Source organism: Heterodontus francisci, chromosome 10 (genome assembly GCF_036365525.1).
Source record: "Heterodontus francisci isolate sHetFra1 chromosome 10, sHetFra1.hap1, whole genome shotgun sequence".
Classification (NCBI taxonomy): Eukaryota; Metazoa; Chordata; class Chondrichthyes; order Heterodontiformes; family Heterodontidae; genus Heterodontus; species Heterodontus francisci.
Window position 1 is genome coordinate 16,368,298 of NC_090380.1, and position 27,226 is coordinate 16,395,523.

Sequence of the window (27,226 nt, forward strand, 5' to 3'; positions counted from 1 at the left end):
TACATTACAACTGTGACTCCATTTCAAAATTACTCCATTGGCTGTAAAGTACTTTGGGGTGTCAAAGGTCATGAAAGACACCATATAAATGCAAATGTTATCAGCAATGATAATGCGGTCTGGTTACTGTTAGCAGACTTTAGAATCATAGAACTGTCCATTGAGTTTACACCATCTCTTTGAAGAGCAATGCAGTTAGTTTTTCCCCCCCCCCTCCCCTGATTTTTCCCGTTATTCCTGCAATATTTTCTCCTTCGAATATTTCTCCAATTCTTTTTTGTAAGCTACTAGTGAATCTATATCCGCCACCCTATCAGGCAGTTCATTCTAAATCTTAATCACGGATTGTGTAAAAAAAAAAAAAAAAGTTTTTTCTCATGTTGCCTCTAATTCTTTTGCCATATACCTCCTGGTTATTACCCTTCAACCATTTGAAAACTGGTTTCTCTTTATTTACTTTATTTAAACCCTTCAAGATTTTAAACCTCTTTTTCAAATTTCCTTTTGGCCTTCTCTACACCTCAATTCCTGCAGTTTATCCACATAACTGTCATCATTTACCCTTGGAACCATTCTAGTAAATCTCTTCATTTCATCCAAAGCCTTCACGCTCTTCCTAAAATGCAGTGCCCAGAATTGGTCACAATACTCCAGCTGGGACAGAACTAGTCTTTTATAAAGGTTTAGCATAATTTCTGGATTTTTATACTCCATGTCTCTATTTATAAAGCCCAGAAGCCTATATCTTAACTACTTTGTTTGCCTGTCCTGCCACCTTCAGAGATTTGTGCACAAACACCTCCAGTTTTCTTTCTTCTTGCACCCCCTTTAAAATTGTGCCACTTAGTTTGTATTGTTTTTCCTCATTCTTCCTACCAAAATGCATCACCTCACACTTTTCTGTGTTAAATTTCACCAGCCATGTGTCTGCCAATGTACCAGCCTGCTATGTCCTCTTGAAGTTTACTGCTATCTTCCTCACTGTTTATTACATTTCCAAGTTTCGCGTCAGCTACAGATTTTGAAATTGTACCCTGTTTTCTGCCCCCATCCCAAGTCCAAGTTATTAAGGTATTGCAAAAGTAGCAGTGGCCCGAGTGCTGAACTCCAGGAAGACACCACAATACACCTCCATCCAATCTGAAAAACAGACATTCACCACAACTTTCTTTTCTATCCCTTAGCCAATTTTGTTTCCATGCTCCTACTGTCACTTTTATTCCATGGCCTTTAATTTTGCTATGTGGTACTTTATCAAATGCCTTTTGAAATCCCATATACACTACATCAATTGCATAGCCCTCATCCACCCTCTCTGTTACCTCATCAAAAAACTCAATCAAACCCAATTTGCCCATAACAAAGCTATACTGACTCTCCTATATTGGTCCATGCTTGTCCAAGTGCCTTTAAATTTTCTCCTGGATTATTGTTTCTAAAAGCTTCTTCAACATTAAACTGACTGGTCTGTGGTTGTCAGGTTTATCCTTCTTCCCTTTTCTGAACAAGGGTCTAGCATTTCCAATTCTCTATTGTCTTCGGGCACAACCCCTTTATCTAATGAGCATTGGAAGATTGTTGCCAAAACCTCCGCAATTTCTACCCTTATTTCCCTCAGCAACCTTGGGTGCACCCAATCCGGACTTGGTTACCTACTTTCTGCTATCTTCTCTTTATCTGTTTTTGAAACATAGAATCATAAGAGCACAGAAGGAGGCCATTCGGCCCATCGTGTCCGCGCCAGCTCTCATTCCCACTTCTCCATCTTTTCCCCATAGCCCTGCACATTTTTTTCTCTTCAGGTTATTATCCAATTCCTTTTGAGAGAAAGGATTGAATCTGCCTCCACCACAGTCTCAGGCAGTGCATTCCATATCCTAACCACTAACTTCATAAAAAGGTTTTCTCTCGTGTTGCCTCTGGCTCTTTTGCCAATCATCTTATATCAGTACCCTCTGGTTCTAGACCCTTCCGCCAATGGAGACAGTTTCTCCCTATCAGCTCTGTCCAGACCCCTCTTGATTTTGAACACCTTTAGAAAATCTCCACTCAACCTTCTCTTTAAGGAGAACAGCCCCAGCTTCACCAATCTATCCACGTAACAGGAGTCTCTCATGCCTGAAAGCATTCTAGTAACTCCTTTCTGCACCCCCTCCAAATGCTTTCACATCCTTCTTAAAGTGTGGTGCCCCAAACAAGACACAATACTCTAATTGAGACCAGACTAGTGTTTTATAAAGGTTCTTCGTAACTTCCTTGCTTTTGTACTCTAGGCCTTTGTTTATAAAGTCCGAGATCTCGTGTGCTATTTCACCCACTTTGTCAACCTGCCCTGTCACCTTCAATAATTTGTGCGCATATAGCCCCAGGTCTCTTTGTTCCTGCAACCCCTTTAGAATTGTACCCTTTATTTGATATTGCCTCTCCATGTTCTTACCAAAACGTGTCACTTTACACTACTCTGCATTAACTTTCATCTGCCACTTGTCCACCCATTCCACCAGCCTGTCTATGCCTTCTTGAAGTCTATCACTATCCTCCTCACAATTCACAATTCTTCCAAGTATTGTGTCATCTGCAGATTTTGAAATTGTGCCCTGCACACCCAAGTCTAGGTCATTAATATATGTCAATAAAAGGGTCTTTGTAATGAACCCTGGGGAACCCCAATGTGTACCTTCCTCCAGTCCGAAAAAACCATTCACCACTACTCTGTTTCCTGTCACTCAGCCAACGTTGTATCCATCCTGCCACTTTCCCTTTTATTCCATGGGCTTCACCTTTGCTGGCAAGTCTATTATGTGGCGCTTTATCAATACCCTTTTTGGAAGTCCATTTTTATATCATACAGTATGCCAACAACCTCTTTTTGTTTAATGTAGCTTTAGCAAAGTCCTCTTACTTGGTAAATAGCAATACAAAGTACTCATTCAGTATCTTCATAATGCCTTTTGCCTGCAGCAATAGATCTTCATTTTGGTCCCTAATCGACCCCACCAACCCTCTGACAACCCATTCATTTCCAGGGTACAAATGGCCACTAAATACCAAACAATAGTGACTGCCACCATAAAAAGCTAATGATTGGCTTATATAGACTGTTAAGGGGAGCTTAAGGGCAAAGTTAATAAAGATATTCAAAGGAATGAGTGGTTTTAGAGTCATATACAGCACAGAAGGAGGCCATTCGACCCATCAAGTCCATGCCGGCTCTCCAAATGGCTCTGTAGTCAGTCCCACACTCCAGCTCGATCCCCATAGCCCTGCAAGTCTATTTCTGTCAGGTGGGCATCCTACTTCCTCTTGAAGTCATTGGGCTCAGTTTCCACCACCCTTGTGGGCAGTGAGTTCCAGGTCATTACAACCCACTGTGTAAAAAGTGCTTCCTCATATTACCCCTGCAACTCTTCCCCAAATCTTTCAATCTGTGTCCACTTGTCCTTGTACCATTTGTTAATGGGAACAGTTTTTCTTTGTCTAACTTATCTAAACCTGTCATAATCTTGTAAGCTTCTATTAAATCTCCTCTCAATCTCCTCTAAGAAAAACAAAACCATCTTTTCCAACCGGACGTCATAATTAAAATCCTCCATCCCTGGAACCATTCTGGTAAATCTCCTCTGCACTTTCTCAAGGAGCCGAACATCTTTCCTGAAGTGTGGTGACCAGAACCTGAAGCAATACTCCAGTTGGGGCCTAACCAGAGCTTTATAAAGGTTGAGCATAACCTCCTTGTTTTTGTACTCAATGCCTCTATTCATGAAGCACAAGATCCTATATGCTTTACTAACCACTCTCTCAATATGTCCTGCCACCTTCAAAGATTGATGCAACTGCATCCTCGGGTCCCTCTGTTCCTGCACACTCTTTAGAACTGTGCCATGAAGTATATATTGCCTCTCCCTATTCCTTCTGCCAAAATGCATCACCACACACCTGTCAGTATTAAATTACATCTGCAATCTGTCTACATCTGCTAGCCTATCTATGTCTTGTTGCAGGTGGTTCATATCATCCTCACAGTTTGCCACACCTCCACATTTGGTGGCATTGGCAAATTTTGAGTTTCTACAGTGTATTGCAAGATCCAAGTCATAGAAAGTTTAAGGCACAGAAAGAGGCCACTTGGCTCATCATGTTTGTGCTGGCGGAAATACAATCCACCCATTCTAATCCCACCTTCCAGCATTTGGTCCATAGCCCTGCAGATTACGGCACTTGGAGTGCATATCCAGACTCCTTTTGCATAAATTGACGGCTTCTGCCTCAACTACCCTTTCAGGCAGTGAGTTCCAGATGCCCACCGCCCTCTGGGTGAAAGAATTTTTCCTCCTCTCCCCTCTAATTTTTCTACCAATCATTTTAAATCTATGTCGCCTGGTCACTGACCTCTCTGCTAAGGTGAATAGGCCCTTCACCTCCACTCTATCCAGACCACTCAAAATGTTGTACATTCCAATCCGATCTCCCCTCAGCCTTCTCTGTTCCAGGAAGAACAACCCCAGCATAGCTGCATTTTTCCAGTCCTGGCAACATCCTCATAAATCTCTCTCGTGCAATTACATCCTTTCTGTAATGAGGTGACCAGAACTGCACAAGTTGTGGCATAGCCAATGAGTTATACAGTTTCAGCATAACCTCCCTGTTGTTGTATTCTATAGCTCAGCTAATAAAGGAAAAGATTCCTTAACCACCTTATCGATCTGTCCTGCTACCTTCAGGGATCTGTGAACATTCACTCCAAGGTCCCTCACTTCCTCCATACTTCTCAGTATTTTCCCATTAATCGTGTATTTCTTTGCCTTGTTTGACCTCTCCAAATGCATCAACTCAAACGTCTCAGGGTTGAATTCCATTTGCCACTTTTCTTCCCATCTGACCAGACCATCAATATTTTCCTGCAGCCTACAGCTATTCTCCTCGTTATCTACCGCACGACTAATCTTTGTGTCGTCTGCAAACTTCTTGATCATGGCCCCTACATTTACATCCAAATTTTTGGTGTATACCACAAAAAGCAGGGGACCCAGTAGTGAGCCCTGCGGCACACCACTCGAAACCGCAGTCGCAAAATCACCTGTCAACAATTACCCTTTGTTTCCTGCCACCGAGCCAATTTTGTGTTCTGCATTTCCCTGGATCCCATGGGATTTTATTTTTTTAACCAGTCTGCCATGTGGGACCTTGTCAAAAGCATTGCTAAAATCCATGTAGATCAACTGCACCACCCTCATCTATTGTCCTTGTTACTTCAAAAAAATTCAATCAAGCTGGTCAAACAAGATCTTCCCTTAACAAATCCATGTTGAATATCGTTGATTAACCTGTGCCTTTCTAAGGGACAGTTTATCCTGTCTCCTAGAATAGATTCCAATAATTTGCCCACTACTGAGGTTAGACAGACTGGCCTGTGATTATTCATTCTATCTCTCGCTTCCTTTTCGGAGAATGACAGAATCGTTACAGCGCAGAAGGAGGTCATTCGGCCCATTGTGTCCACACCAGCTCTCTGAAAGAGCAATTCCCTCAGTTCCATTCCCCTCCCTTCTCCCCATAACCCTGCACATTCTTCCTTTTCATATAACTGTCTAATTCCCTTACGAATGCTTCAATTGAACCTGCCTGCACTGCATTCTCAGGCAGCGCATTCCCGACTTTAACCACTCACTGCGTGGAAAAGGATTTTCCTCATGTCACTTTTGTTTCTCTTACCAAATACTTTAATTCTGTGCCCTCTCGTTCTCGATCCTTTCCCGAGTGGGAACAGTTTCTCTCTATCTACTCTGTCCAGACCCCTCATGATTTTGAATACCTCTATCAAATCACCTCTCAGCCTTCTCTTCGAGGAAAACAGTCCTAACTTCTCCAGTCAATCTTCATAACTGAAGTTCCTCATCCCTGGAACCATTCTCGTGAATCTCTTCTGTACTCTCTCCAGTGCCCTCATGTCTTTCCTCAAGTGCGGCGCCCAGAACTGGGTGGCACAGTGGCGCAGTGGTTAGCACTGCAGCCTCACAGCTCAAGCGACCCAGGTTCAATTCCGGGTACTGTCTGTGTGGAGTTTGCAAGTTCTCCCTTTGTCTGTGTGGGTTTTCTCCGGGTGCTCCGGTTTCCTCCCACAAGCCAAAAGACTTGCAGGTTGGTAGTAAATTGGCCATTATAAATTGCCCCTAGTATAGGTAGGTGGTAGGGAAATATAGGGACAGGTGGGGATGTGGTAGGAATATGGGATTAGTGTAGGATTAGTATAAAATGGGTGGTTGATGGTCGGCACAGACTCGGTGGGCCGAAGGGCCTGTTTCAGTGCTGTATCTCCAAACTAAACACAATACTCCAGCTGAGGCCGAACTAGTCTCTTATAAAAGTTCAACATAACTGTACTCTATGCCCCAATAATAAAAACCCAGGATACTGTATGCTTTATTAACTGCTCTCTCAACTTGTCCTGCCACCTTCAATGAGTTATGCACATATACACCTAGGTCCCTCTGTTCCTGCACCCACTTTTAAATTGTAGCCTTTATTCTATATCACACCTCCATGTTCTTCCTACCAAAATGAGTCACTTCACATTTCTCTGCATTGAACTTCATCTGCCAACTGTACCAACTTGTCTATGTTCTTTTGAAGTTCTACGCTATCCTCCTCACAGTTCACAGTGCTTCCAAGTTTTGTATCGTCTGCAAACTTTGAAATTGTGCCCTGTACACCAAGGTCTAGGTCATTAATGTATATTAAGGAAAGCAAGGGTGCCAACACTGATCCCTGGGGAACTCCACTACAAACCTTCCTCCAATCCGAAAAACATCCATTAACCACTGCTCTTTGTTTCCTGTCACTCAGCCAATTTTGTATCCATGTTGTTACCGTCCCTTTTATTCCATGAGCTACAAGTTTGCTCTCAAGTCTGTTGCATGGCACTGTATCAAATGCCTTTTGAAAGTCCATGTACACCACATCAACAGCATTGCCCTCGTCAACCCTCTCTGTTATCTCCTCAAAAAACTCCAAGTTAGTTAGACAGAATTTTCCCTTAAGAAATCCATGCTGGCTTTCCTTAATTAACTCACATTTGTCCATGTGACTATTGATTTTGTCCCGAATTATTTTTTTTAGAAGTTTTCCCACCACTGAAGTTGCTGGGCTTATCTTTACACCCTTTTTTGAACAAGGGTGTAATGTTTGCAATTCTCCAGTCCTCTAGCACCACCCCTACATCTAAGGAAGACTGAAGAATTATGGCCAGTGCCTCTGCGATTTCCACCCTCACTTACCTCGGTATGCTTGGTTGCATCTCATCCGGCCTTGGTGCTTTATCCACCTTAAGTACAGACAGCCTATCCAGTACTACTACTTTATCAATTTTAAACCTCTCTAGTGTCTGACTTGCCTCCTCTTTCAACGTTGCCTGGGTTGCATCTACTTCCTTGGTAAAGACGTATGAACAAAGAAATTAGGAGCAGGAGTAGGCTAATTGGCCCTTCGAGCCTGCTCTGCCATTCAATAAGTTCATGGCTGAACTGATTGCTCCACATTTCCACCTACCCCCGATAACCTTCCACCCCTTTGACAGATGAAAAGTATTCATTTAATACCTTTTTAAACAGAGGTACAACGTTAGCAGTTCTCCAATCCTCCGGCACCACACCTGTATCCAGTGAGGACTGGAAAATGATGGTCAGACCTTCTACTATTTCCTCTCTTGCTTCTTTTAACAGCCTGAGGTACATTTCATCTGGCCCTGGTGATTTATCAACTTTCAAGTATGCTAATCCCATTAATACTTCCTTTCTCCCTATGTTTATCACATTAAATACTTTACACTCCTCCTCCTTAACTACATTATCTGCATCGTTCACCCTCTTTTGTGAAGACAGATGCAAAGTATTCATTAAGAACAATACCAACATCTTCCACCCCCTACACATAGGTTACCTTTTTGGTCTTTTATGGCTCTACTCTCTCCTTAATTATCCTCTTACTCTTAATGTATTGATAAAAAGTCTTTTGGGTTCACCTTGATTTTGCTTGCCAATATTCTTTCATGCCCTCTCTTTCCATTCCTAATTTCCTTTTTGATTTCACATCTCCACTTTCTATACCCTTCTCGGCTTTCTGTACTATTGAGTTCTCGGTGTCGGACATAAGCTTTCCTTGTCTGCCTTATCTTACCCTGTGAGCTCCTTGACATCCATAGGGCTCTAGATTTGGCCATCTCACCCTTTTTTTTCTTTGTGAACATGTTTACTCTGAACTCCTTGAATTTCTCCTTTTAATGCCTCCCACTGTGCTGACACTGATTTATCCTCAAGTAGCTGTTTCCAGTCCACTTTCGCTAAATCACTCCTCAGTTGGGGCCTTGCCCCAATTGAGAACTCTAATTCCTGTTCTCTCTCTCTCCTTTTTCATAATTATGTTAAAACTGACTGAATTATGATCACTACCACCAAAATGCTGTCCCTCAGCCATTCCTTCCACTGGTCCATCTTCATTTTCTAAAACTAAGTCTAAAACTGCGCCCTCTCTTGTTGGACTTGCTACATATTGGCCAAAAAAGTCCTCCTGACTGCACCTCAAGAATTCTGCTCCCTCAATTCCTTTCACACAAACTATCCCAGTTAATATTCGTATCTGTTCTTCTATCTCCCTCTGACTGTTTAGGGGTCTATAGTACGCTCCCAGCTGTGTGATTGCCTCTTATTTTGTTCCTTAGCTCAATCCGTATGGCCTCATTTGATGAACCTTCCAACATATCATCCCTCCTAACAGCTGTAATAGTTTATTTGTCCAAAATTGCCACTCCCCCCTCCTTTCTTATCCCCCTCCCTATTGCATCTGAAAACCCTGCAACCAGGAATGTTGAGCTGCCATTCCTGTCCCTCCTTAAGCCATGTTTCTGTAATAGCTGTGATATCAATCATACTGCCATGTGTCTATCTGTGCCCTCAGCTCAACTGCTTTATCTGCTATACTCCTTGCATTGAAATAGATACCCTTGAGCGCTACCAAACTCTCTCTCTTATTTTCTAACCTTTGTTTCCTCTGTCTTCCAGACTCATTTATTATGTTTCTGCCTTTCATTTTCATTTCTGATTTTGTCCTAACTGAGTCTACCCTCAAGTCCCCATCCTGCTGCCAATCTAGTCTAAACCCTCCCCAAGAGCACTAACAAAACGTCCCGCAAGGAACTCAGTCCCGTCTCTGTTCAGGTGCAACCCGTCCGGCCTTTACAGGTCCCATCTCCCCCAGAGCAGGTCCCAATGTCCCAGGAATCTAAAACCCTCCCTCCTGCTCCATCTTATCCTTCTATTTCTATACTCACTTGCGCGTGGTACTGGGAGTAATCTGGAGATGACTACCTTTGAGGTCCTGCTTGCTAATTTCTTACCTAGCTCCCTAAATTCTGACTGCAGGACCACATCCCTCTTTCTACCTATGTCATTGGTTCCGATGTGGACCACGACTGCTGGCTGTTCACCCTCCCCCTTCAGGATGCTCTGCAGCTGCTCAGTGACATCCTTGACCCTGGTACCAGGAAGGCAACACATCATCCTGGATTCACGTCTGTGGCCACAGAAACGCCTGTCTGTTCCCCTGACTATTGAATTACCTATCACTATGGCTCTTCCAGTCTTCGCTGTATCCCCCTGTGCAGCTGAGCCACCCGTGGTGCTGTGGACTTGGCTCTGGCTGCACTCCCCAGGAGAAGCATCACTTTCCTCAGTATTCAGAACTGAATACCTGTTGGAGAGTGAGATGCATTCAGGGGTCTCCTGCACGATCTGTCTGATTATTCTTGACTGCCTGGCAGTCACCCATTCCCTCTCTCCCTGCATTCTCTTAAGCTGGCCACATCTATAAATGTGCTATCCACGTAATTCTCATCCTCACGAATGCACCACAGTGTCACCAGCTTCCGCTCAAGTTACAAAACCCGGAGCTCAAGCTGCTGTAGTTGACAGCACTTCCTGCACACGTGGTTATCCAGGATATGGGAATCAATTACATACAGTCATTTATATACAGCAAAATAAAAACAGTGGTCCCAGCACTGACCCTTGGGGAACACCACTGTCTACTATCTTCCAATCTGGAAAGCAATCATTTACTACGACACGCTGTTTTCTTTCCTTAAGCTAATTTTTTATCCAATTGAACACAGACTCTCCTATTCCATGAACCTCAATTTTATTAACCAGCCTTTTATGTGGTACCTTATCAAATGCTTTCTTAAAATCCATATAAATAGTATCCATTGCATTCCCTTCATCAACCTTCTGTGTTACTTCATCAAAAAGTTCAGTTAGATTAATCAAGCATGATCTGCCCTTTTACAAATCCATGCTGGCTATTCTTAATTAACTTAAACCTCTCCAAGTGTCTGTTGATATTTTCCCTGATTATTCTTTCTAAAACCTTACCCACCACTGATAATCTAACTGGCCTGTTGTTGCTAGGACTGTCCTTACACCCTTTCTTGATTAAGGGTGTCACATTTGCCATCCTTCAATCCTCTGGCACCTTCCCCATATCTAGGGAAGATTGGAAGTTTATGTCAACCCTCCTACCTTTATCCCAACTTCCTTTTAACAACCTGGGATGCAAGCCATCAGGACTAGATGACTTTTCTATTCTAAGCGTAGCCAGCCTTTATAATACCTCCCCCTCTCAATTTTTATCCTATCCATTGCCTCCACTCTCCCCACTTCTTCTGACATTTTGTCAGATTCCAATTCCTTAGTGAACACTGATGCAAAGTACTCATCAAGTATATTAACCTTGCCCCACACCTCCAAGCATATATTACCCTCTGTCCCTAATAGGCCCCACTCCATTTCTTACTATTTATGTGCTGGTAGAAGATCTTTAGGTTCCCTTTTATGTTGACTGCCATTCTATTCTCATGTTCTCTCTTTGCCAGTCTTATTTTCCTCTTTGCCTCCCCTCTCAACTTTCTGGCCTGGTTCTCACTTGATGAGCTCACCTGGCATGCATCATACATCCTTTTTATTGTTTCATCAAAATCTCTACCTCCCTCGTCATCCAAGGAGCCCTGTTCTTAGTTCCCCTACCTTTCACCCTTGTCGGAATGTTCCTAGTCTGTACCTGAAGCATCTCTTTCTTCCATAAAGATAACCCATTGTTCTGATACAGCTCTTCCTGTCAGTCTTCGATTTCATTCTATCCTGGCTAGATCCCTACTCATTGCATTGAAATTAGCCCTTTTCCAAACTAGACATTCTACCTTATTTTGTTCTTTGCTTTTCTGCATTACTCGTCTAAACCTTGTGATGCGATGATCACTCATACCCAAGTGCACCCCCACAGACACTTGGTCCACTTGGCCTACCTCATTTCCCAGCACCAGATCCAACAATGCCTCTTTTCTAGTCGGACTGAGAACATACTGATCAAGGAAGTTCTCCTGAACACATTTCAGAAATTCTTCCCCCTCCTTACCCTTTACTCTAAAATTATCCCAATCGATATTTGGGTAATTAAAGTCCCCCAATATCACCATGCTGTAATTTCCCTGCAGATTTGCTCCTCTATCTCTTACTATTTGGAGGCCTATACAATACCCCTAGTAACATGATCATACCCTTTTTTTTCCTCAGCTGTAACCAGATGGATTCTGTCCTTGCCCCTTCAAGGCCATCTTTCCATTCCAGCACTGCAATGTCTTCCCTAATCAGGACTGCCAACACACCTCCCGCTTTTTCCTTCTCTATCTTTTCTGAACACTTTATGTCCTTGTATATTAAGCACCCAGTCCCTGCCATTTTTAAGCCACTACATCATATTCCCATACTGCTATTTATGCTTGTAGTTCACCAACCTTATTCACCACACTTTGTGCATTTACACACATCTTCTAATCCTGTCTTTGCATTATTCATAGTCCTTCTTAGTCCACTCCCATTTAATATGGAACTACTGCCTTCTCTAGTACTGTCTAACACTCTCACTCTGACCCCACCTAATACTTTATTTTCCACTCTAATGCTATCTGTCTCTTCCAGTTCTCTGTGCACCTTGGTGTTCCCCCTCCCTCTTGTATTATCTCCTGGTTCCCATGCCCCCGCCAAGCTAGTTTAAACCTTCCCCAATTGCAATAACAATTGGGTTTAGCTCACTAAACTCCTTCTGCAGGACTACATCCCTCTTCCTACCTATGTTGTTACCAATGTGGACCACGACTCCTGGCTATTCACCCTCTCCCTCAGGGTGCTCTGCATCCTTGACCCTGGGAGCAGGGAGGCAACATACCATCCTGGATTCTGTGGCAACAAACGCCTGTCTCCCTGACTATTGAATCTCCTATCACTATTGCTTTTCTAGTATTCCCTGTGCAGCTGAGCCAGCTGTGGTGCCATGGACTTGTCTCTGGCTGCACTTTCCAGATGAACCATCACCTTCCACAGTATTCAGAACTGAATATCGGTTGGAGAGTCAGATGCACTTGGGGGAGTTCTCCTGCACTACCTGCCTGTTTCTTCTTGACTGTGTGACGGTTACCCATTCCCCCTCTCCTTGCATACTCTTAAGTTTTGATAGTAAATAAAGGAGAAATTTTTCTCACTGGCACGAGGCTCGATAAGCAGAGAATACAGATTTAAGATAATAGGCAAAAGAACCAGATGAGAGACGGGGAGAAATTCTTTTATGCAGTGAGTTATCATGATCTGGAATACACTGCCTAAAAGGGTGGTTGAAGTAGACTCACAATAACTTTGAGAAAGGGAATTGGATATGTACTTGAAAAGGAAAGATTTGTGGGGCTATGTGAAAAGAGCAGTGGATTGGGACTAAATGGATAGCTCTTTGAAAGAGCTGGCACAGGCATTTTGGCTGATCGGCCATCTTCTGCGCTGTATCTTTCTATCATTCTAAGTATTGATTTAGAAGAGGAAGATCCCGCCTGACCAATTCTTTCCTTTCCTATCGTTCCTGAATCCCTTGTACCCAGCAATATTAAGCTTCCAATTCCCCCTTCTATAGGCCATGTCTCAGTTTTTAAAAATTCTTTCATGGGATGTGGGCGTCGCTTGCAAGGCCAGCATTTGTTGCCTTGAGTATGTGGTGGTGAGCTGCACCCACAGTTTCAGTTGTGAGGAAGTTACAGGATTTTGACCAGTGACCGTGAAGGAACGGCAATATGTTTCCAAGTCAGGATGGTGTGTGGTTTGGAGGGGGACTTGCAGGTGGTGGTGGTCCCATGTGTCTGCTATCCTTGTTCTTCTAGGTGGTAGAGGACACGGGTTTGGAAGGCACTGTCAAAGGAGGCTTGTCGAGGTGCTGGAGTGAATCTTGTATTTGGTACACACTGGTGCCAGTGGTGGAGAAGTGAATGTTGAAGGTGGTGGATGGGGTGCCAATCATGTGGGCTGCTTTGTCCTGGATGTGTCGAGCTTCTTGAGTGTTCTTGGAGTTCACTCATCCAGGCAAATGGAGAGTATTCCATCACACTCTTGACTTGTGCCTTATCAATGGTGGACAGGGTTTAGGGAGTCAGGAAGTGAGTTACTTGCCACAAAATTCCCAGCCTCTGACCTGCTGTTGTTGCCACTGTATTTATATGGCTGGTCCAGTTAAATTTCTGGTCAATGTTAATCCCCAGGATGTGGATGGAGTGATGCTAGCGCATCATATTCCCAACTGGCTATTTGCATCTGTAGCCAATGCAGACTGGTTACCGTTAAGGTATTGTGGTTAACGTTAGAAGGCAGTTTGGTTCGTGTTGGAATGCAGTTTGGGTCATGATAGAAGGCAGTCTGGTTGCTGTTATTATTAGTCTAGTTAATGTCTAGAAGGCAGTCTGGTTGGTGTTGGAAGGTGGTCTGGTTGGTAAAGTTTAGGGAGCAAGACAGAAAATTAACAAGCAGGACCTCAAAAATAGTAATCTCCCAATTACTCCCAGTATCACGTGCAAGTGAGTATAGAAATAGGAGGATAAAGCAGATAAATGCATGGCTGGAAAGTTGGTGCAGGAGGGAGGGGTATAGATTCCTGGGACATTGGGGTCAACTCTGGAGGAAAATGGACCTCTACAGGCCAGACGGGCTGCACCTAAACAGCTGGGACGAATTCCCTTATGGGGTGATTTGCTTGTGCTGTTGGGTAGGGTTTAAACTAACTTGACAGGTGTGGGAACCAGGAGGTAATACTAGAGAGGAATACCAGGGTGCACAGAATACTGGGAGAGGCAGATAGCACTAGAGTAGGAAATAATAAGTTATTTGGTGGTGGTCAGAGCAAAGGGGAAAGTGATAAAGTAAGTCTAAATTAGGTTTACTGTGCATGTGTGTGAATGCGCGAAGTGTGGCAAATAAGATTGGTGAGTTGCAGACGCAGAGAGCCACGTAGAAAATGATGTAGCTATAATGGAGATCTGGCTCAAAGAAGAGCAGGACTCTGTATTAAATATTCCTGGATACAAGGTGTTCAGGAAAGATAAGAAAGGAAGGAAAGAAGGAGGGTGGCAGTATTGATTAAGGAGAACATTGCAGTGCTGGAGAGACAGGATGTCCCAGAGGGGTCAAGGACAGAATCTATTTGGATACAGCTAATGAACAAAAAAAGGTGCAATTACATTGCTTGGTGTAGCCTATAGGCCAACAACTAGTGGACCGGAGCAGCGGCAGTCAGCACGCGGACCTGGGAGGAGGTGGATCTGGAGCGGGACCCGTGAAATAAAGAGTGAACTCGAGGCCTACACCTACCTTGGACCGGAGCAGAGGCGGATCTGGAGTGGGGCCTGTAGAAATAAAGAGTGGGGCTTGAGGCCCTTACCTACCTTGGACTGGAGCAGCGGCAGTCAGCGGCTCTGTCTGTGTCGGCGCATGCTGAGCTTCGAAAGAGGAAAAAAAGACGTACAGTGACATCACGGGAAATCTGTAAGCTGATTGGGTAAGTAACAACTGTTAGTGCCTGTAAATAGCTTAAAAAATCAGAGGAGGGAAAGTTTTTTTTAAAAACCTACCTTATATGTGATCAGGTTAGTACTACTAAGGTGTGTTTTTTTAAATTAGTGTCATTTAGACAGTGAGTGTGTGTGTGTGTGATTTCACTGACGCGGGGAAGGAGGTGCTCTTGGTCTCTTTCTTTTCTGCCTTTTCAGCACAGTACAGGGGCAGAAGCTGATTGGTACGTTATTCCATTTATTACATTAGCAATAGTTAATTTGCAAAGCTATGTAATAGCAGGGCAGCTCAGCCAAATGGAATGTGCCTCCTGCGGTATGCGAGAAGTCGTGGACCCACCATGTGTCCTTGACAAACTCATCTGCAGCAAATGTCACCAGCTGCAGAAACTTGAGCTCCGGGTTTTGGAACTTGAGCGGTGGCTGGAGTCACTGTGGCGCATCCATGAGGCAGAGAACTACGTGGATAGCACGTTTCAGGATGTTAAGAGAACACAGGCAGAGAGGATCTGGGTGGCTGCCAGACAGACAAGAAGGTCGAGGCAGGTAGTGCAGGAGTCCCCAGAGAGCATCCCACTTTCTAACCGGTATTCAGTTCTGAGTACCGATGGAAGAAAGAGTTCCTCTGGAGAGTGCAGCGAGAGTCATGACCAGAGCACCATGGGTGGCTCAACTGTGCAGGGAGGAAGGAGAAAGGACAAGAGGGCAATAGTGATAGGGGATTCCATAGTTGGGGGAAGTGATGGGTGTTTCTGTGGTCGCAGACATGATTCCAGGATAGTATGTTGCCTCCCTGGTGCAAGGGTCATGGATATCACCGAGTAGCTACAGGGCATTCTGGAGGGGGAGGGTGCACAGCCAGAGGTCGTGGTCCACATTGGTACCAACGCAATAGGAAGAGGGATGAGATCCTGTAGGCTGAGTTTAGGGAGTTAGGAATGACATTAGCAAGCAAGACCTCCAAGGTAATAAACTCCGGATTACTCCCAAGGCCACGAGCTAGTCAGTATAGTAGTAGGAAAATACACCAGATGAATGTGTGGCTGGAAGGCTTCAGATTTCTGGGGTATCGGGACTGGTTCTGGGGAAGGTGGGACCTGTACAATCCAGATGGTCTGCACCTGAACAGGACTGGGACAAATATCCTTTCAGGAAGGTTTGCTCGTGCTGTTGGGGATGGTTTAAACTAGCTTGGCAGGGGATGGGAGCCTGAGCGCAGTGTTAGATAGGACAATTTCAGGGCAGGGAACAGGAGACAGAGAATTAGCGAGCGACTCTGAAAGACCGAAGAAGCAAAGGTTAAAAAATGTACAGCACAGGAATTTGGCAGTGTTAAAGGGTATTTATTTCAATGCAAGGAGTATAGTAAATAAAGCCGATGAGCTGAGGGCACCGATAGACACGTGGCATCACAATATCGTTGCTATAACGGAAACTTGGCTCAGAGAGGGGCAAGAATGGCAGCTCAACATCCCTGGATATAGAGTTTTCAGGCGGGATAGAGAGGGAGATTAAAAAAAAAGGAGGAGGTGTAGCATTATTAGTTAAGGAATCAATAACAGCCTTGAGGAAGAATGGTATGCTAAATAAATCATCAGACGAGGCCATATGGGTGGAGCTCAGAAATAAAGGGGCAGCCATGCTACTGGGAGTGTACTATAGACCCCCAAATAGTGAGAGGGAGGTAGAAGAACAAATGTGTAGGCAAATTTCTGAGTGTAAAATCTTTAGGACAATAATTGTTGGGGATTTCAACTACCCCAATATCAACTGGGATGCAAATAGTGTGAAGGGCACAGAGGGCACAAAATTCTTGAACTGCATTCAAGAGAACTTTTTTAGCCAGCAACAAGCCCAACGAGAGGGGGCGCAATTCTAGATTTAGTCTTCGGTAATGAAGATGGCAAGTGGAGGAAGTAACAGTGGATGAACATTTTGGAGATAGTGACCATAATACAGTAAGTTTTGGCATAATCATGGAAAAGGACAAAGATAAAATAGGAGTAAAAGTTCTAAATTGGGAAGGCGAATTTTAAGAAACTGAGAGGTGACCAGGTGAAAGTGGACTGGATACAGCTACTTGAGGGAAAATTAGTGGCAAACCAGTGGGAGGCATTCAAAAGCGAGATACTACAGGCACAGTGTAGGCACGTCCCCACTAAGATAAAGGGTGGTATGGACAAATCTAGAGCCCCCTGGTTATCTAGAAGTGTACAGGGTAAGTTAAAGCTGAAAAAGAAAGCATATGACTATCACAAAAATCTTAATACTTTAGAAAGCCTAGAGGGGTATAGAAAATGCAGGGGTGAAGTAAAAAAAGGAAATTAGAAAAGCAGAGAGAGGACATGAAAAATTATTGGCAAATAAAATCGAGGAAAACCCAAAGGTGTTTTATCAGTACATTAAGAGCAAGAGGGTAACTAAGGAAAGGGTAGGGCCTATCAGAGATGTACAAGGGAATTTATGCGTGGATGTAGAAGATGTGGGTAGGGTTCTTAATGAGTTTTTTGTCTCTGCCTTCACAATGGAGAAGGTGGATGTCGACATTGTAGTTAAAGAGGAAGAGTGTGAAATATTAGATACGATAAGCATAATGAGAGAGGAAGTACTAGAGGGTCTGACATCCTTGAAAGTGGATAAATTGCCAGGGCTGGGTGGATTGCATCCCAGATTGTTAAAGGAAGCCAGGGAGGAAATAGCGGATGTGCTGAGGATTATCTTCAAATCTTCACTTGGTACAGGAGAGGTACCAGACGATTGGAGGTCTGCGAATGTTGTACCATTGTTTAAAAAGGGTGCGAAGGATAGGCCAAATAATTATAGGCCGGTCAGTCTGACCTTAGTGGTGGGTAAATTGTTAGAATCTATTGAGGGACAGGATAAACTGCCACTTAAGCATGGATTAATCAGGAATAGACAGCATGGATTTGTTAATGGAAGGCATTAACTTAATTAAGTTCTTTGAGGAAGTAACAAGAAGGATTGATGAGGGTAGTGCAGTGGATGTGGTGGACATGGACTTTAGTAAGGCATTTGACAAGGTCCCACATGGCAGACTGCTCAGTAAAATGAATGCCCTGTATCCCAAAGGCAATGTGGCAGGTGGGATCCAGAATTGGCTCAGTGACAGGAGACAAAGGGTAGTAGTTGACGGACGTTTTTGTGAATGGAAAGCTGTTTCCAGTGGGGTTCTGCAGGGTTCAGTGTTGGGTCACTTGCTGTTTGTGGTATATATTAATGATTTGGACTTGAATGTGGGAGGCATGATTGGGAAATTTGCTGATGACACAAAAATTGGTCATGTAGTTGATAGTGAAGAGGATAGCTGTCGACTCCAGAATGATATCAATGGTTTGGTTGAGTGGGATGAAAAGTATCAAATGGAATTCAATCCAGATAAGTGTGAGGTAATGCTTTTGGGGAGGGCAAATAAAGTGACGGAATACACAATAAACGGGAGGATATTGAGAGGGGTAGAAGAAGTGAGCAACATTGGCATGCATGTCCACATGTCCCTGAAGGTAGTTAGAGTGGTGAAGAAAACATATGGAATGCTGTCCTTTATTGGCCAAGGTATAGAATTCAAAAGCAGGGATGTAATGCTGGAACTGTATAAAATACTGGTTAGGCCACAGTTGGAGTATTGCGTACAGTTCTGGTCACCGCATTACAGAAAGGACATAATTGCTCTGGAGACAGTACAGAGGAGATTTACAAGAATGTTGCTAAGGTTTGAAAGTTGCAGCTATGAAGAAAGATTGGATAGGCTAGGGTTGTTTTCCTTATAACAGAGGAGGCTGAGGCGTGACTTAATTGAGGTGTACAAAATTATGAGGGGCCTAGATAGAGTAGACAGGAAGGACCTGTTTCCCCTAGCAGAGAGATCAATTACCAGGGGGCACAGAATTAAGGTGATTGGTAGAAGGATTAGAGGGGACATGAGGAAAAACCTTTTCACCAGAGGGTGGTGAGTGAATGGAATTCACTGCCAGGAATGGTGGTGGAGGCAGAAACCCTCAATTCTTTTAAAAGCTACCTGGACATGCACCTGAAGTGCTGCAAGGCTATGAACCAGGTGCCGGAAGGTGGGATTAGATTCGGCGGCTAGTTTCTATTTTTGTTTTTCGTCTCGGTCGGCACGGACACGATGGGCTGAATGGCCTCCTTCTGTGCCGTAATTTGTCAATGGTTATATGGTTCTGGTGGGAAAGCTGTAGAGGAACAAATTTGTAAGGAAGTTAGAGAGGTTGAAAAATTATAGAATTTATATAATGGGGGACTTTAATTATCCAAATATAGAATGGGATAGTAGTAGTGTAAAGGGCAGTAAGGGGCAAGAGTTCCTAGAGTCTGGTCAGGAAAATTTTCTACAGCAGTATGTTTCCAGTCCAACAAGAAATGAAGCAATGCTAGACCTGGTTCTTGGGAATGTAGTGGGCCAAGTGGATCAAGTGTAAGTAGGGGTACATTTAGGGGACCTTGATCATTTTAGCACAAGCTTTAGGTTGGTTATGGAAAAGGACAGGAAACAATCCAGAGTGAGAATAATTAACTGGGGGAAAGCCAACTTCAATGGGGAAAGAATGGATCTGACCCAGACACATTGGAATCAAAGGTTGGCAGGCCTTTAATGAGGAGATAGTTTGGGCACAGTCAAAGTATATTCCTGTGAAGGGGAAAGGTAGGGCAAACAAATCCAGAGCTTGCTGGATGACAAGAGAGATATAGATTAAGATGAAGACAAAAATGTGTGCTTATGACAGATGTCATGTGGATAATACAACTGAGAACCAGGCTGAATTTAGAAGGTTCAGAAAACAAAAACAAGAGCATGAGAAAAGACTGACAGCTAACATAAAAGGGAATCCAAATGTCTTCCATAGGCATTTAAATAGTAAAAGAATGGTAAAAGGAGGAGAGAGGCCAATTGAGGACCAAAAAGGGGATTTATGCATGGAGGCAGGGGGGTATGGCTGAGGTATTAAATGAATACTTTACCAGGAAAAAAGATACTACACAGGTCATGGTGAAAGAGGATGTAGTTGAGAGAGGGTTTAAAATTGCTAAGGAGGAGGTATTGGATAGGTTGTCTGTACTTAAAGTTGGTAAGGCACCAGGATTAGATGAGATGCATCCAGGAATACTAAGGGAAGGGAGAGTGGAAAGTGCGAAGGCACTGGCCAAACTTTCCAATCTTCCTTACACTCGGGTGGTGCTAAAGGACTGGAGAATTGCAAAAGTAACATCCTAGTTAAAAATAAAAATGTGTAAAGCTCAGCTCAGCAACTACAGTCCAGTCAATTTAATCTTGGTGGTGGGAAAGCTTCTAGAAATGGTAATTCAGGACAAAATTTATTGTCACTTGGACAAATTTGGGTTAATTAAGGAAAGCTAGCACAAATTTGTTAAGGGCAAATAGTGTTTAACTAACTTGCCTGAATTTTTTCATGAGGTAACAGAGAGGGTTGATGAGGGTAATGCTGTTGATGTGGTGTACATGGACTTTCAAAAGGCATTTGATAAAGTGCCACGCAACAGACTTAGTAGTTGGCAGGAAAAAAGACAGAGGCGCAAGGGGAGAGCCAACTGTGCAACAGCCCCAACAAACAAATTTCTCTGCAGCACCTGTGGAAGAGCCTGTCACTCCAGAATTGGCCTTTATAGCCACTCCAGGCGCTGCTTCACAAACCACTGACCACCTCCAGGCGCGTATCCATTGTCTCTCGAGATAAGGAGGCCCAAAAGAAAGAAAAAAGAAAAGAGCCCATGGAATAAACAGGACAGTAGCAACGTGGATACAAAATTGGCTGAGTGACAGGAAACAGAGTAATGGTTAATGGTTATAAAAGCAAAATACTGCGGAAGCTGGAAATCTGAAATAAAAACAAGAAATGCTGGAATCACTCAGCAGGTCTGGCAGCATCTGTGGAAAGAGAAGCAGAGTTAACGTTTCGGGTCAGTGACCCTTCATCGGAACGGTTAATGGTTGTTTATCAGACTGGAGGAAGGTTTATAGTGGAGTTCTGCAGGGGACAGTATAGGACCCCTGCTCTTTCTGATATAAATGATGTAGGCCTTGGAGCACAAGGCACAATTTTCAAAATTTGCAAATGATACAAAACTTGGAAACATTTTGAACTGTGAGGAGAATAGTGTAGCACTTCAAAAGGACATAGGTTGGTGGAATGGGTGGACAAGTGGCAGATGAAATTTAGTGTAAAGAAGTGTGAAGTGATTCATTTTGGTAGAAGGAACATGGAGATACAACATAAAATAACAGTGCCATTCTAAAGGGGTACAGGACCAGAGGAACCTGGCTGTATACGTACGTAAATCATTGACGATGGCAGGACAAGTTGAGAGCGCGGTTAATAAAACATATGGGATCCTAGGCTTTATCAATAGGGGCATAGAGAACAAGAGCAAGGAAGTTAAGTTAAGTTTGTATAAAATACTGTTTCAGCCTCAGCGGGAGTATTGCGTCCAGCTCTGGGCACTGCAGTTTAGGAAGGATGTGAAGACATTGGAGAGGGTGCAGAAAAGATTTACAAGAATGGTTCCAGGGATGAGGAACTTCAGTTATATAGATAGATAGATTGGAGAAGTATGACTGGTTTTCTTGGAGGGGAGAAGGTTAAGAAGAGATTTAGTAGAGGCATTTGAAATCATGGGGGCGTGGGGGGAATCTGGACAGAGTAAATAGAGAGAAACTGTTCCCAGTGGTGGAAGGATCGAGAGTGAAAACCAGAGGGCACAGATTTAAGCTAATTGGCAAAAGAAGCAAAGGCGACATGAGGAAAAATTTTTCATACAGCAAATGGTTAGGATCTGGAATGCACTGCCTGATACTGTGGTGAAGGAGGTTCAGTCGAAGCATTCAAGAGGGAATTGGATGATTATCTGAAAAGGAACAATGTGCAGGGCTATGGGAAGAAGGCAGAGAAGTGGCACGAGCTGATTTGCTCCTTCAGAGAGCCAGCACAGACAGGGCAGGCTGAATGGCTTCCTTCATGTGCTGCAACCATTCAATGATTCTATAAAATGCCGCCTGGTTTGAGTTAGAAAGCAGTCTAAATATTTTTCTTATGCTATTCATATATTGTCGTTGAATTGTGTTAATAATTCATTCATGTGCCACCACAATTCTGGCAGCGGTCCTCAGGGATGATGGTGGCCTGGTCAAACCAGGTACACTGTTGCTGAAACTTTCTGTTGTGTCTTATGAGTTGCTACATTCTGTTATAACAAGGCAAATGTTTGATCTGTGGTGGGGCAGGTAGCAGAGACTGCAGCAAAGATCCAGCAGAGTGCTGGCAGTTGGTGCTGGACTGCTTAAACTGGGAGTTCCTACTACGATCCACAGGTGGAAGTGTGTAATTTGAGATTTTCTGCCCTTCACAGTGGCATATTTGGGCACTACCTGTGGGATCCAGGTCAGGCCATCAGCTTGAATCGCTGAAGGGGAAGGGATTAGAGAAAAAATGTCATGAACTGGCCCCTTGCTCATGGGCTGATAGTGTTGGGGTCGGGAGGAAAGAGCGAGGGCTAGGCAATTCCCCGACATGGAGTGAGGATACGTTTCTATTGGTACGAGGCAGGTGGGTGTCAAGGTTGTGCCTGAAGTCATGCTTATACTTGCTTGCCTGCCATGCAAATAAGGTGCCCTTCGACTGACCCCATACTCAAATGGGGTCCGTTCTAAAGGGCACTATCTGGTGACCTCACTTGAACAAGTTAAGGGCTATTATTGAAATGCATTTTGCAGTGTTACATGTCTTGTAGTTACTATTAGGATATATTCTAAATAGTGCTATAAAGTAATTTAGATAGTGTTGCAATATATTCTAGATACTGTTAGAATGTATTCTAGACAGTTATAACATAATCTTGATATTGTGACAATGTAATCTAGATGGTGTACAATTTAATCTAGACATTTGTTGGAAGGTATTTTAGATAGTGTTATAAAGTAATTTAAATAAAGACAGAAAATACTGGAAATTCACAGCAGGTGAATCAATGTCCATAGAGAAGAGGCAGTCGAACCAGTCAGGTGTAGAACGCAACGTCTTGTCTTTTTACAGACGCACACTGACCTATTGAGTATTTCCACTGTTTTCGATATTTTTCTTCAGATTTGCTGCACTGTTTCTTATTCTAGTTAGGTTTGAGATAAAATAACCCAGATAAAATGGTCTTGATCTAAAGCCTGGCTACCCGGCCCAAACCCGACCAAACTTGACTACATTTGTCGGGTTCGGGTTGGGTCTGTATTCAGCGTCCAGCATTCAGGCTCCGGCCGGGTCGGGCTGGACTGTACTATTTTGTTTCGTATCGTTTTTGTTTTAGTCTATGATCTTTTTCTGTTTCAAAAATGTTATTTTCGGGTGGTGCATTTAAAAAAAAAATTGAAGGACTCTGGCCCAGATCGGGTTTTAATTTTATACCTGAGCAAGGCTTTATCTTGATGACCAATTAGACTGTCCCTGTGAGCTTGCTAACAAAGAATCAAAGTATTTAAGGATTGCCAAAGGGGTAATTCTCCTGAGCCCTCAATGGTAGGATTACTTTGTGAAAATGAAGATGGGGCCAGGAGTTAATGTCAAATAGGTGAAATGTATTAATGCTTAGATTTTTTGTTAAATATCCCAATGAATGTGTACAAATTACATCATGCCAACTTCTGTCTGACTTTGATTAAGCAAAGCTCACTCAAGCTTTCTGAATGATAGAAAATCAATTATTTATAGAAAAACAGCAAAATTATTGTCTTTTGGAAAGCATGTTGTTTGTGTTGTAACAGGAAGTATTGGAGAGAGCTGCAGCCTTGGCAGTCCAGGGAGATCAGCTGATAGAGGACAATCACTATGCTGTGGATTCACTATTGCCCAAATGCATTGAGCTGAGAGATGTATGTGACAACCTAGTGAACGGAATAAAAAACAAAAAGGAACTGCTTAATCAATCAATGGAATTGCACAAGAGGCTGGAACAGGTAAAAGTACTGCTGAGCAATCTAGAATTGGGATAAGTATGCAATTCAAACATGGGTTTTCTGGGCATATTGTGCAAGTGAGTGCTTCAGGCATGGAGCCTCACTGCTGGGTTTGTTTATGGCAAATATCCTTAAACAGTTTATGTTCATTATGCAGGTTAGAAATAAAAGGACCCAAATCAAAGTGCACATTCCTGACACACCTCATGACCAGATGCACATACTGAAGAGATAATCTAAGTACGGATAAATTCCTAATTTAATCTAACCAGATAGGTAGACTGAGACTTTTCTCGATGGTTGAAGAAGGGAGGGGATTAGGGTTCTGAGCCACTTCGGTTTTCAGCCTTTTGAAGTCAGCATTCTTCATTCCTGATGATGTGGGTTACATTCATGATTATGGATGATGATGCTGGGACTACAGCTGAAATCCAGTGATGGCCTTCCAATCTTTTTTTGTAAAAAGTGGGTAACTTTTGAATTCACTAGAAGAATGAAAGGTCATCTCATTGAAACATATAAAATTCTTAAAGGGCATGACAGTGTTGATGCTGGGAGGATGTTACCCCTGGCTGGGGAATCTAGAACATAGGGGCACAGTTTCAGAATAAGGTATTGGCCATTTTGGATTGAGATGAGGAGAATTCAAATTCTTACCCCAAAGAGCTGGGATGTTCAGTCATTGAGTATATTCAAGTCCAAGATCAATTGATTTTTGGATTCTAAGGCAATCAAGGGATTTGAGGAGTGTGCAGGAAGGTGTAGCTGAGGTGGAGGATCAGCCAGGATCTTAGTGAATGACAAAGCAGGCTTGAAGGGCTGAATGGCCTACTCCTGCTCTGATTTTTTTATGCTCTTAAGAACCAGTTCTAATAGTTACGTTTCGTCATAGCTAAGTTATTCACAATCTTATATGTAGCTATCACTAAAGAGGCTTAAACCCTAGACACCCCACAGGTTATCATCACAGTTATCGTTAGTCATTTTGTATTGTTTTTAAAATACTCTGCCCACAGTCAAGTGAGCACCTTAGTGTGAACTTGCTAATTTTCTTAGACTTGCAGCTTTGCAGGTCTGTTTTTCATTGAATCCTCCTCCCTTTACTGATGCTGGGAATTGCTGATGATGAGGCAGCACACTTTGTGGTGTCATTACACAAACAGTTGTGGTGTTCTTTGTTACTGTGAGCATCACTACCATTGTATGGAATGCTGGGGCCTGCCATGATAATTCCGTGCAGGATAGAGACTCTGTCCTACTTTTCTCCAGAGGGTCTGGCTGCAATGTAAAAGGAGCCCTTGTCTCAAGATAGTTGAACTCCTAATGGAAAGGAACTAACAGAGGAGCAAATAGAGTTACCAAGCAGTAATCAGTTTGTAATCAGAGAAACAGAGGATACCAGCTGGGCGTGAGTAGATAATAGAGTGGTTGGCGCAGCCTCACCATTCGCAAGTACTACAGGTGAATTAATTCTAATGACCATAGCTGGGCTAATATTCCTTCATCAAGCTGCTTGTTCCAGTTATCTACTTCAATTATATATACTTACGCTGCTTTAAGAATTTGTTATAAGTGTACACTATTTTAATTGCATTAATTATGTAATATATATGAAAAGTGCTGAGTATGTCACAACATCCCATTTTAAAAATTCACTGTCAAGCTCTGTCTATGGAAAAAATATTTCAGAAGTGTCAACTTGTCCATGCATTACCAGTTACGCTTGTAAGTGGCATTGTAGCTGTCTGTTTCCATTTTAAGCGTATCACAGTTACGTGAGAAGAGCTGTATTAGAAACCATTGTTTCTGAATTGCCCTGAACCTTCACACTGACTATCTGGTGACTGGGCAGCAACTTTTGTCAGGTAGTTGGCTAATAGCTTATATCTCTGTTCCCCCTTCCTTCTACTAAAGGAGATGGAGAGAAGGGGGAGGGGGCTTTGTTTGGGGAAGATGTCTTGCAGGAAACAAAACTGGCAGCAAATGGCATCCAGTCAGTTGAAAAAGACAACCAGGAGATTGAATGGGATGCTGTTGATGTTCCAGGTATCATAGGAAGCATAACAGTGGGTCACGAACACTGCATGATGAAGCTGAGCGGGAGACAGCCAATTGTTAAATGTTTTAGTTATAAAATTCGTATGTCTAGGTATTGAATTTTAAATATTATTTAAAAATAAAGGAAGCTCAAGTCAAAGTGATCAATTCTCATCCTGTGGAAGGTTAAAAAAGTCAGAATGACAGCTGAACTGGCATAAATAGCCGAGGAAGCTGCTCCACCATCACCCACAAATACACAATCAGCGTGACAAGGGAAAATCCATTCTAAATGTGGAAATAGAAATTTGAGTGAAAAACATCTCAAAAAATATGACAACATAAAGTCAAGTGACACATGCAAATATAAGATACAAATTTTATCGATGTGTACACCTACTTTAAGTAGTTTAGTTAGGATATGTATGCACTATTGTCGGTATTTTATTTATATAATGCGCAGGTTGATCAGTCGTGCCTGCTGAAACAGGTTGGAGGAAGGGGGCTAATTCAGCCAGGTGGGCATAATTTAGCCAGGGCAAGCATGCAATGAGCCCCGTTTTAAAGTCCTACTTTCTTCCTTAATTTTATATAATTTGATTTTATAATATTTATAATTAAGAAAAACCTAGAGCTCTTTGGAAGCAGAGAAGTAAATTTGGTTGGAGTATAGGAGCTCCTCTACACTACAGGCCAGGAGCTGGAAGACAAAGCTAAGGTGTACTTCAGTTATGATATGTATATTAGTTTTTAGGTACTTAATGTGATATATACCTACACAATTTAAGTAAATTAGTTTTATGGTTTCACAGAATCGTTGCAATGCAGCAGGTGGCCATTCAGCCCACCGTATCCGCACCGGCTCTCTGAAAGAGCAATTCTCTCAGTTCCATTCCTCCGCCTTCGCCCTGTAACCCCGCACACTCTTGCTTTTCTTATAACTGTCTAATTCCCTTTTGAATTCTTCAATTGAACCTGCCTCTACCACGTTTTCAGGCAGCACATTCCAGACCTTAACCACTCGCTGCGTGAAAATGTTTTTCCTCATGTCACTTTTGCTTCTCTTACCAAATACTTTAAATCTGTGCCCTCTCGTTCTCGATCCTTTCACGAGTGGAAACATTTTCTCTCTATCTACTCTGTCCAAGTACCTCATGATTTTGAATACCTCTATCAAATCACCCTTCAACCTTCTTTTCTCCAAGGAAAACAGTCCTAACTTCTCCAATCAATCTTCATAACTGAAATTCCTCATCCCTGGAACCATTCTC

At 43.0% G+C, this 27,226-nt stretch overlaps 1 protein-coding gene across 6 annotated transcripts in view; it reads left to right on the forward strand.

Moving 5' to 3' along the window:
- Positions 1 to 27,226, forward strand: part of mcf2la (mcf.2 cell line derived transforming sequence-like a) — a 418,987-nt gene that overhangs the window by 164,574 nt on the left and 227,187 nt on the right. For all 6 annotated transcript variants that reach the window (XM_068040155.1, XM_068040156.1, XM_068040153.1 and 3 more), the window contains one exon: positions 23,727 to 23,918. In XM_068040155.1, coding sequence (XP_067896256.1) covers positions 23,727 to 23,918 — 192 coding nt within the window. The remainder of the gene's footprint in view (positions 1 to 23,726; positions 23,919 to 27,226) is intronic.